General features: G+C 38.5%; 1 protein-coding gene across 1 annotated transcript in view; it reads right to left on the bottom strand.

Moving 5' to 3' along the window:
- Positions 1-12135, bottom strand: part of ak5 (adenylate kinase 5) — a 98934-nt gene that overhangs the window by 71126 nt on the left and 15673 nt on the right. Inside the window, exon 5 of the mRNA XM_084733129.1 lies at positions 11292-11405. Within this exon, the coding sequence (XP_084589255.1) occupies positions 11292-11405 (114 nt within the window). The remainder of the gene's footprint in view (positions 1-11291; positions 11406-12135) is intronic.

Here is a 12135-nt window from a genome sequence, read left to right as displayed (position 1 = left end):
CAGATCACTGAATGTCTTTGGGTTTTAGATGATTATAAGGACAAAACAAGCAATTTAAAGGTATCACCTTGGACTCAAAAACCAAATGATTGACTAATTTAACGACAAATTATTTGGCATGTCGACAATAAGCCAAGTCAACTGTCAAACTAAACTCTGAAAGGACACACACAGATGTTTCTTTGCAACTGTGAACTATTAATGTCTTTGCAGAATATGTCAAAACATCTTCATTTGATGTAAACAAAAAACTAAAAAACTGCTAAAAGCTAGCCTACAACGTGCTCAAGGCATCTTTAATTTACTTTGTTTTCCCAAGATGAGAACATCAATACCACTCTCATGTCTGTGTAGCTACAGCCAGGAGGCAATTAGCTTAGCTTAGCATAGAAACTGGAAGCAAGGAGAAAAAGCTAGCCTTTATTTATACTCACTACCTAACCAAGAAATACTCTTGCACATATCCCCTCATAAAATCTCAACATGGCATTTTCACACTTCATGTTTTTGTACAGGTTAAACAACAAGACAAACTGTGATAGTTAGTGAGTTTTAGACAAAGCCAGGCTAGCTGTCACCAGTGTTTATGCTAAGATAAGCTAGCTGCTTCCAGGTTCGAGGTCCATATTCAATGCACATAAAGGCTTCAGTTAAGGAGGGGAACAATAATGTTTAAAGAAACATAACAATTGTGCTAAATTGGTTATTGAAAAACTAAATGATCTGTAAACCTCTAAACAAACCCACCTTCAAATGATTTCCAGTTCTATATGCTTTCTTACGGGTAATGTTGCATTTGCATCTTTACTGCGAAGAGCAATGTGCTTTACTGTCTTATTGTTTACTGATTTTAAAAATATTACACAAAAAAGAGCTCCTTTTAAGCCCAGAATAATAACAACAGGTTAGAGCCAACTGTATGTAGCCTGAGAAGCAAAACCCTGGGGAAAGAATTATTCAAATCATTTTTTCACCACCCGCTGCTGCGTGAGAAACTCGTGGTAGATGAAGATGAAGGGGACTTGAATGACACGACTAACATTTTTATCAGCTCAGATCTGCTATCATCTGGAATGTGGTGCCTGGATAGAAGGATAATAACGTTCAAAGATGCTTTAGTAAGAAAATCAACCGACAATAAAAGTGAAAGTTACAACAACAGAGGATTTTTTGGACTCACACAAACTCCCACACCAACAGCACAAGGTCTTAGTACCTCATTTGTCAAAGCGTACGACTGTTATTTTCTCTCTTTGCTCCTGAGCTACAGGAAGACCCTTTAATAACCAGTTGTCACTTAATTCTATTGTAAATCCCTGGGCTGCTGCATCTGTACATTATTGGCTGAGAGGTCCCCAGCTCCCGTCCAATCGTCATTGACTGTATGAGCTGTTTTTGAGCGGTTGCTGGGACACGCTGATAAACACAACTGTATACATGTGTTATCTATGTGATTTCATCTCCTGTGAACTTCCTCTGGTGCTTATCTAACCCCGCGCCCATTTGCAAACCGTCATCAACCCCTTTAGCGATCCTTTTATACCACAATTTAAGTAACACTGTGACAATAAAGGAATCCACTCAGCTGAATCGAATTTCTGTGGTTGTCCATTACGAAATGTGATTTTCCAAATTATGAGATGAGAGATGGGACAACATTTTGATTATGAGACTTTCAGGCTCCCCCAATGTGGAAATGCCAGTTAGTGAGTGAGTCTCTAACTGTTTATCTTCTATTTACAGCCTCAGCTGATGCAGAGAGGCAGAGAGAAGGTATGTTTAATCACATCCAATTTGCGGCCCGTTTGAAACAGCTGGAACTGCTGATAATAACCATAGTAATAGCTCAATTGTGAACTCTATGAACGAGGAGGGGAGTGTGTGATTGTGCGGGTATTGTCCGGTTAGAAATCCCTCTCTCTGTACATGAGCCAGCCATATATATCATCTCGTGTCTTTGTTTGGTTTCCTCGTGCAGCTCTCAGACAGGGAACGTGTACTAAGTGGAATCTGCTGTCAGGCGACGTGGACCAGCAGACAGCGGCGACCACATTACGAGCTCTCATTACGCCGAGACTTGGCCTCTTCACACAAAGAGGGAGAGAATGTACACTTACCGGAGAGACAAGAGACTATAACAAAGACATGAGAGAGGGTTAGCCGTCTACCGTAGTTAGTATGACGAGCCAGAGAATCCATATGCATTGCCTGTAACAATTTGCTGTGCAATAGATCAGGTGAGCCTGGAGGATAGAGGAGTCTTTCCAATAAAAAATACAGATATATGGAGGACATGAATGCTTGGAATCTAACAGACATTAAAATAAATAATTAGAGGAATTATTTACAGTACAGTAGGTATCTCCTAGGTCTATCTATCTAGGTACCAGGAGGTATCTATTACAGTTGCTGCTTCATTTCTTACAAAGCTGCTACTGTGCACAGTCTCTGGTACTGATTATTGTATATTGGACATTGTATATAACATTTTTTGATACATTATATTGAAATTGTATGTAGTGTTCCTTAGTTATTTACTTATGTTCTGTCTCTTATCTTTCCTGATATCCTTATTTATGTCTTATGTATTTCTACTTCTTATATTGGTAATTTCATTTTTTTATATACTTTATATAATTCTTCACTTTTATATTTGTGTTTCATTGTTCAATGGCATTCAGAGTGGAGGACAAAGGGAAACTTGCTTTTAACTTTGACTTGACTTGTATGTATTGATGATCACCTATACGTTATTTTAAAATATGGCATTAATATTTTTGAGCCAAGGATGCAACAGAGGCAACATGTTTAAGGGGTCCCTTCTAGACACTGTGTCTGCTGTTGCCCGCTGAGAGTGACAGCATGGAGAACCCTCAGTAACTGGTGACAGTACCGTTTTGGATGACAATATTAACGTTCTTCAAATTTAACACAGTAGTTACATATTGATAGTGGCAATAGTGAGAAATAGGTAATGGAGAAACAGAAAAAACAGACCACCTCTGTGATGAAGTACTGTGTAATATAGTTTTAATAAAATTAATTCATACTTTTATAGGTACTCAAGATTTTGAGGAACAAAGTTCTTTCTGTTCTGTGTGAATATTCTTCACACTCACACTCAGGGGTGCTCCTCATGAAATAAAGGCTTGTGGATTTTGCATTTCATTTTGTTCCAAAGTTGAAGTTTGACATCTCTGTCGAAGCAGCCGGACTGCACAGGCTCTTACCTGCTTCATAGACACCACTGTCAAAAGCTGCATGAAAAGTACATGTAAAATTAGAAGTAGAAAATTGTACTGTACTTATGACAGCTTGAATTCAAGATGCCACCGTGACAATGGCGGCTTGATTATTTTAAGTACTCTCCCATTTTTATACATAAGTTCCCCTGAAGTCTCTTCAATTTAGGGTTGAGAGCTCTTTTAAATTGCATGTTGGTTATCATGGGTCTAGAAATTCCCCCTGACACTTCAAGATTTGAATCATCAGTCAGAGACGCCTCGGTCGACTGAGATCCTTCCAGCAATATCATACATTTACAGTAACAAGTGAAAACGAGTCCTACGAGGAAGTTGATCAGCTTTTTATAACTCTGTCAGTCGTATGTTGATGTAAAGTTAAGCCTGTTATCCCAAATTCAAAAGCCCACTGCTCTGAAAATACACACTCTGCAGCTGGAGCTCATTGATCGCTGGCTTTACTACTTTCCAGACTCCTGGATCTTTACTTTTTGCTCATTTTGATTTTCACACATCTACTCTTTCTAAAAGATTTTTAAGGATTACTTATTACTCATAAAAAGACACTTTAAGCTTCATTTAAAGTAAATAAATGTGAAACGGGCAGACAAAAACAGATGTTCTGTGCTGAAATGGGAATTTCAGAGAACATACTGGCTGTAGTGTTGTTGTCATCGGAGAAGCCAGTATTTCAATTTAGCATGTTGCCTTAATCTCTGATTACGTTTCATAGTAATTTTTTGATTTAATACAGAAATACATTACATATTTAAGATTTAATAAAGACCCCCCAGAATGCATTTACAAAAAAATTACTGGAAAAGTAGATAAGTATGCACAAAGAATTTAATTGCAAGAGTAACACCTTCTCAATGCTAATCTCCCTTAAATCTGCAGAGGATGATTCCGACTTAATCTGTTTGAACAATGACTAAAATTGTGACTCATCTTGATTTATTATTTCACAAGATTATTTTTCAAACATAAAATGCAAGGTCATCTCATGGCTTCCATTGTACATGCTATGTTCATAGAGTATTTATGCATGGATGCAGTTACAGGCGCCAATTCTGCTTCAGCCAACCAGATCTGTGCATCCGTATTTAATTGTGTATTTGTATGTGCATATGTGTACTTCTCTGTGTGCATGTACTTGTGTTTGTGCACCGTCACTCATGAGCATGTGTGTGCATGCGTTTCCAAGTATTTATATTTAGATCTGGGTGAGGTTGTGAGCACTTGTCGATCTTTGTGTGTGTGTACTGTATGTATGTAATTGATTGTGTGAATATGTTTGTGTGTATAGCTTTAGTGTGTTTGAGACACACTCAGTAACTGGTGTGAAATAAAGAATAAAACGTGATTCGAGAGACAGCGGTTGCCTTTAGCGCTGTTTGTTAACATAACTGACTGGAGCAGACGGACTGTACACAGCCAGCTGATTGCCCTTGGCGTGTCTGCATTAACGAGTCATTTACATGTGTTAACTGGAGAGATGTCGAGATAAAACGACACCCCATCTTTCACTAAATGGTACCTCCAGAAGAGCCCCATCTGGTCTCCCCTGCAGGAGCCCACACACACGCATTCAGAACTGACACGGAGCAGCAGTTTGTAGAGTGTAATGCTGTTTGATATTTACATTCATGATCTACTTCAATGCTTCCCACACATGGTCGATGATGAATACGCCAGTCAAAGAAGGGATGGAACAAGCTTTGTGCAGCAACGTTGGCATTGAGGCAATAAATGTAAGTGCAGGTCATGTTATGCCCAGATGCCCGGAAATCCTTTTTACATGATGGACACACACTGATAAGTATTAATTTTATTAAGATTTAATCTTGTTATTGCAAGAATTAACACAAATTCATTAAGTCCCTGCAATATTTGACTTTCTTGCTAAGATTACCAATCACTGCAATTTTCATGGCCACACTCAGATATTAAGTCAGACTGGAGGAGGCGTTCTGAAACATGAACACAAAATCATCCAATCGTAAAGTTAAAACTTGAGAGGGATGGTTCATATTATTTGAAGTGGAGTTGTGGAAGTGGAGTTCTGATGTACCTGTCAATATTCAGTGTATTGGCTATAGTAGATGCCCCTCAACACGTTCTCAGTTTGGAGAAACAGAGAGGAGTACCAGTGTGGAAGAGAAGCAAATAAGAACAGCAGGACCTATTTTATCCACTTATAAGAAGGTCCATCTAAAAAAATCAGTGTCAGTTTAAAGGTAAGCTGTATTTAGAATATTTTCATGGCTTTACCTTACTTTCAGACAGTGTTTTCTTATGGGAACCTGCTGTTTTATAAGTCAATTATAAGTCACACTAAAGAAACCACACTCCACTGGTGAAATTGTTGAACACTCAGTGCCTCAATTAGTTAGTTAGTTTGTCTTATTGTGCGATTTTGATGAATCCAAACTAACCCTTTAAAACACATAAGTCCCACGTTAACAAAAATGAACTAACTGATTGAGGCAGAAGTAGATCAGCAACTCCTGTGTTCTCCTATTTGACCTATTTGCCATAGCTGAATATCCCTGCTCTACTCCCTCTACACAAATGACCAGCTCTCCATCCATCGTCGCATACTTCAAATAGTCTGATACGGGCACTGCTAAGACCACTCAATAACAGTAAGTCTTATCAACACTCTATTTCTCACTTCACACAATGGTGCGGTGATAACAACCTGCAGCTGAATGTGGACAAAACAAAAGAGCAGCTTATCAGCGCATTAAACACACCCCGTACTGGACTGAACCCCATCTCCATCCTTGACAGGGCAGTTGTGCAGCTGAGTAACTTCAAATAAAAGACAATAAACTCAGATTTGATAAAGACATCACCTCTATCCACAACCCCAGCAAAGACTCAATCCATGTCATCTGTAAACTCAGAGCGCTGTCTGTTACCCAGGACCTCCTGTTGTGGTATTACAAAAGTATAATTCAGCCCATCTTGCCATACTGTTCTCCCTGCTTCAGTATTAACCATCTCCAACAAAAACAAAATTACTGGCATCAGACAGACTGCCTCCAAAATCATCTGCCTTCCCACATCCACATTCAGTCTCTCAGACATGAGCCACAGAGCCATCATACTCCAGCACTCACAATGGCAAATCACACCGATCACCCCCTCAATCAACACTTCACACTACTTCCATCTGGTCAGAGATGCAGGACTTTAAAACGAACAAAAGCTTCAATAGGAGTTTTATTTCTTCTGTCACTGCAGCACTGAACAAACTGCCTCTTTGACACTGTTGTGAGCTGAGATGTATGACTGTTGAAGATTTTATTGTCTATATCTGCAGGCTTCTGTGTTGCAAATCACCCTCGAGAACAATAAATCTAAAACTTATGCAAAAAAAAAAATAAAAAATAGGTCTGCACAACAAATAACACAAGGTTTTCTCAACCACACTTCCCTCACTCTTTTCTCTTTCCTCAGCTCGCTAACCTCAAACTCGCTACCAAATTAATACTAATTAATTTGAAGGTTGCTGACTGCTAATTGGGGCCAGAGTGTGAATACATGGCACGTGTGCATGAAATGTTTTTTTCTTATTCATTACAGTCAGCAGTACAAGCGAAAACAAAATGTGACAAGTTTGGAGGACTGTGTCTTCAGTTGAACCTAAACTGAACCGTATCTAATATGAATCTTGCAAACTAAACATGCCATTCATGGAGCCTGCAGGCAGATTCACACAATGAGTTGAACATCCTCACTTGTTAACTGCTCATGCCAGCAGGCAGAACAGCCCACAAACAGGCCATGCCTACATTTCTAAAGTCATTTTTCCTCTCACTGGAGCTTATTATCGGTTATTCCTTTAAAGCATTTTTCACGATTTATTTCAGCATTGCAGAAAATTATCACAAACGCAAAAACAACATTTAGTGGGAAACACTACTACTAATTCGGTCATTAAGGGAATAGTTCAGATTATTTCTGGTTGTATGAGGTTCTTATCAATAGTCAGTGTATTACCCACGGCTGATGGCGGTTGACACGCCCCCTGTTTGGAGGAGCAGAGTACCAGCATGGAAGCTCAGCAGTGTATGCTGTGGACAGGGTGAGCAACAAAACGTATTTCAGCTACTTAAAAAAGGTCCACCATAAAAAATCAATATCAATTGAAGCATATGTTATATTTAGAATATTTTATCTTGCTGTCAGACAACTTTTTCTGATGGAAACCACCGTTTTATAAACCTAATATTGCTCTTTTCAAATCAACCAAACTCTATAGGCAAAATCACAGAACATAGGAGTCATTAGTCTACACTGACTCAATCTGTTAGTTTGTTTGTGTTATTGTGTGATTTAAGGGTTTCAAAATAATGGTTCTGATTCACCAACGTCACACAATAACACAAAAACACAAACTGTCGACTGCCATCTACTGTGGGTAATACACTGACTACCAGTAAGGACCTCATACAACCTAACATCAAATAATTCAAACTATCCTTTAAGTAATATTAAGCAAACCAAATAATATATCTCTTATAAAACATTTCGACCATGCCCACCTGCTGTTCCTGCAAAATATCTGTATGAATTATGAACAAGCCCTTGTAATTTCACAGCAGGTGAAAAACCATCTGGAACAACCCCTTTAGTTACTGCAGAGCGGTGAAAATGTTCACCTCCTGGAAAATTAATCCTTTCTAAACTGGACTCGAGATTCTAATGTCCCCTGTAATGCGGCTAAAATGACCATATCAAAAGGTCAGGATTTACTCACGCTGACCCAGACAGACCCCAGCCATTTCCTTGATTACTCTGAAAATCATTTAGCACTCATTTAAAAGTTGATAAATGTTAAGTGAGTTTAAATGTGATAAAGAGAATCAATCCTTCTAAAAGCATTCGACCTTTGTGTTACACAATGGGCCACTCAGTTGTACAGGATCAATTCCATTAGGCGGTTATGTTAACTTCTATGTTGTCAGAATAACATTTGTACAGCTGCAAACGGTTTATCATTTACTATCCATGCGTGTCAAATTTACATTGACATTCACGTTTGACACCAGGTTTTGTGACTATTCATGAAAAAAATCACTCTTTTCATTCAAGAAATGGATCAAAACATCCAGAATGACAGCTGCCAGGTATTTTAAGTCTTTTTCAAGTCACTTTAGTGGGACGGATGCTTGACTACACAAAGACTGTGAACCAGTCTGCTAGTCAAAGCGGAGAGTCTTTTCTCAGTGTGCCACCACTGATTTGTTTCAAGAAAATTGAGCAGTGACTGGGCAGAGAAATGGAATTTGGCATTGTGAGCATGAACAGTGTGAAGTCAAGGTGCTGAAATAAAATATTACACTTCAGTTGAGATCAAACAGCCAAGCCCGCTGACAGGTTTATAGAAATTTCTTATGCAAATAAAAGGTCTAGTCCATAACATCCTGTAGTCTATGTGTCAGTGGGAAAATAAAACATTACCCAAATTACATGAGTCATTGCCTTTGTAAAAAAAAAGGGCCTCTGAAACCCACCGTAACACCCTGTGAATTGTATGTTATAAGCTGCTGCCTAGTCCCAAGTGTGATTTCAGCACTTTTTATGTTGCTGCGTGTCATTAAGTTGCATCACAGGGTGATGTGCAGAGAGCTGTGTGAGTTTTGACAGTCTAGTTATTTGGTTATTTTTGCCATCACAACAAATGGACCTGTTAAAGCGGGCTAATGCTAGCGAGACTACCTCATTTCTATAGTGTGGGACAATTACAACATCGAGCTGTGCAGTGTCCTACCTGCCAATGACTCAGCAGGTGTTGTGGCAAACATTAGCAACCTTGGCTAACTAGCTTGCACTTTTAGAGTTGAATAGTAAACTACATGATGGGTCCTCACAAATGTTCACTGCAGCTTGCTTGCAGCACATAACCAATGCAGTGTGGGCTTGTTGAAAAGGGATAAAAACATGCTGTATCAGCATTCACAGACTAAAGGGCTACTTTCGCACCACGACAGTTGACAGGCCACGACGGCTCTCAAATATTAAATTATTATTACCTAGGGAAACGACTACCCAGAGGCCTGAAGCTTAGGCTCTGTTTCTACACATATGTCTTACCCTGATGCAACAATATTGTAATTAGTTTTAATGTGGTTGTTAATGTTATGTTAATTTAGTTTAAATTTTAATTTGTCACAGTTGGTTGGGGAGTCGTTCAGTTGGGGGCAAAATATTTCAGCTAAACTTGAATATTACAACTTGTCTAACAGCCTAAATGCCCTGACAGTGACCCTGAGATGCTGCGCAGCATCTGATATCAAACACATGGATTATGCTACAGGAGATAAAACCTAAGGGAAAGCAGCTCCAGTGTGTAGTGTGACACCATTTACATATTTGGCCTGTAGCAGGTAACACTTGAATAGCTCTTTGTGTGTGTTGGACAAACAAGATGAGAACTTTTACTGTGTCTACATCACAAAATAATCACAGTGACTCTGAAGCTTGCTCAGATGCCAAAGGAAAATAACATAATGTTTTCCAGCTGGTCAACATGCGTAACATGTGCAGTGTAGTGAATAGGGAGACAGAAGTAGTAGTTTAATGTCCCTTGGGTAGTAGAGTTGAGAATTTCTGTTTTGATTCAAGATGCTAAAATTAGAGTTGGCGTATTCGGTGAAGTTTGAAAGCTGTTTGTTTGATTCGGGTCAGGTCCTGAAAACCAGTCTTGAACTCAGCATAAAACGGTGGTTCTGGGGTTTGATTTGAACAAGCTCTCATGCTCCCTGACATAATCCACACTAAAAGCCAGCTGTTTCATAAGCTGTTGAACCGGAAGCTTTGTAAACAAGCAAACATCAGTTTATTTCAGTTTTTCCCACTGAAGACATCCTACTCTGCTCCCTGTGTCAGCAAACAGACAAAGTGTTGTGTCGTATGTTGGAAAAAACACAATTTTTTTTGCAAAGAATTGCACACTTTCTTTACCTCCAGCTAATTATCACTGGTCAAAACACATTTCATCTTATACAATCCACAGCAAGTTTTTTTTACATTTTTTTTTATAACACTATATGTATAAAGGACAAGGTTTAGAAGTAGAGCTGTTGGAAGGTAAACGGCCCCCAAGCTATATTGAAACCTGACTAAAACGTTTAACAAAATGTCATATTGTTTCCTAACAAACTAAAACTTTAACAAAACACTACACTGTTTCCTAGCTAAATTGGTTAGCCTAGTTAGCTCAACTTTCATTGAGGAACTTGATTTTTTTGATCAATCAACCTATAAAATGCAGCATAAAAGTGTAGATTAAGATGCAAAAGAATTACATTTAATCTTGGTTTAAAAACTGTCTGAGATTTAAAGAGAGGTTTAAATTGAATCTTTCTTAATTTTAAGATAGTTTAAAAGTGGACCCATAATTTAATCAGGTTTAAATATTAATCTCTTTAAGTGCAACACAGCCTTAGACTGCTTACTTTTACTGTATGTATGCTCACTGTGTGTTAGGAAGGGATTCATATGAATATTTGAAGGAATCTTAAAAAAAAATCAACACAAATTCCAGTAGAACAAATCGGAATCACACACATCTGCAACAAAATTGAAGTGGCAAATTGAGTTAAAGCATCTGACCAGTCTTTGAAAATATCTGCAAGTGAATGATGCTCACAAGAAATCATTAACAAAAGGTAACACCACAAGCCAACAGCTACAAAATTCCTCCATTCAGGTCAAACACACAGCATTTTATAAAGGATGGATTAGTTTTGTCTTCTGAGAACTGTTAGACAGACAGCCAAGAGCAGCACATTAAAAAAAAAAGGACCATGATGCAGTTCATTTTTTGTGACTGCGAACTTACAGTTGTAGTTAAAAATTGAAAATTGTGAACAATGGACATGAACTAGCTTGTTATAATATAACTAAACTTTGAGCTCTTGTAAAATGCCAACTTGCACAACACTGTTTCCAAGTATGGACTCCAGCATTTGGACAAATCATGAAAATGCCTTTAGAGGTAATCTTTAACATATGAATCTTACGGTAGAGACTCACCTGGTCTTCAAAGGACAGGGCCTGTCCAACGTCTCGAGGAAACCCATCTATGACGATCCCATTAGCGTCTGGGATCTTCATGATCTTCTGCTTGATCTCAGTTATTGTTGTCTCCTGGAAAACAGTGGAAGCAACATGACTCGTGGTTATCATTGCTCAGCTTGCATATAAATGTCAAAAGAGGAACAAGCAAGATTTTTACTGCTTGATAACAAACATATACCACACCGACAAGCTCAATGAATTTTTTATCAGCATAGAAATAACTCAAAATTTAACCAGATGTTTGAAGTGCTGGCTTTCCGAACTCACATTTCACCTCATACAAACAATGAGAGCTGCTCTCTGAGTGGGCGACTGGTAGGAACTGTAGGAACATTTCAGCAACAAATAATTAAGCAAAAAAAAAAAGTTTACAGTTGTAATTATAATTGCAGTTTGCTTTTCCAGCAGGAGCATGAAGGAGGATATTAGTTTTGTTAATGTTGTTGCAATCCCATGTGTGATTCATCAAGGCTGTAGATTAGTTAAAACCCCTAAAATTAATAATGAGAGGCTGATTTAGAGTCATAAATAAGGTGGATGGAAAGCTGTGACAGCACGTTGGAGACTTCCACAATAAAATTAATCAGTTTATCCAATTGTACTTTCATATATCTGAATGCAGCAGAACAACTGTTTCGACTGTGCTGCAGGCCAGAGAGTGCCATCATCTTTTAGCATCAATTACTTCCTCGTGGCTGGAGGAGGTCAACATGTTCAAATGTATTTCTCCAGGCACAATGCATCATACGATATGGCAGAGATACGTGAGCAATGCTCCGATCTAAAAATAACATCCGCG

The sequence above is a fragment of the Lutjanus erythropterus genome, chromosome 12 (genome assembly GCF_056507025.1).
Source record: "Lutjanus erythropterus isolate fLutEry1 chromosome 12, fLutEry1.hap2, whole genome shotgun sequence".
Taxonomy (NCBI): Eukaryota; Metazoa; Chordata; class Actinopteri; order Lutjaniformes; family Lutjanidae; genus Lutjanus; species Lutjanus erythropterus.
Note: the sequence above shows the minus strand (reverse complement) of the source record. Positions and strands in the feature narration are given on the sequence as shown.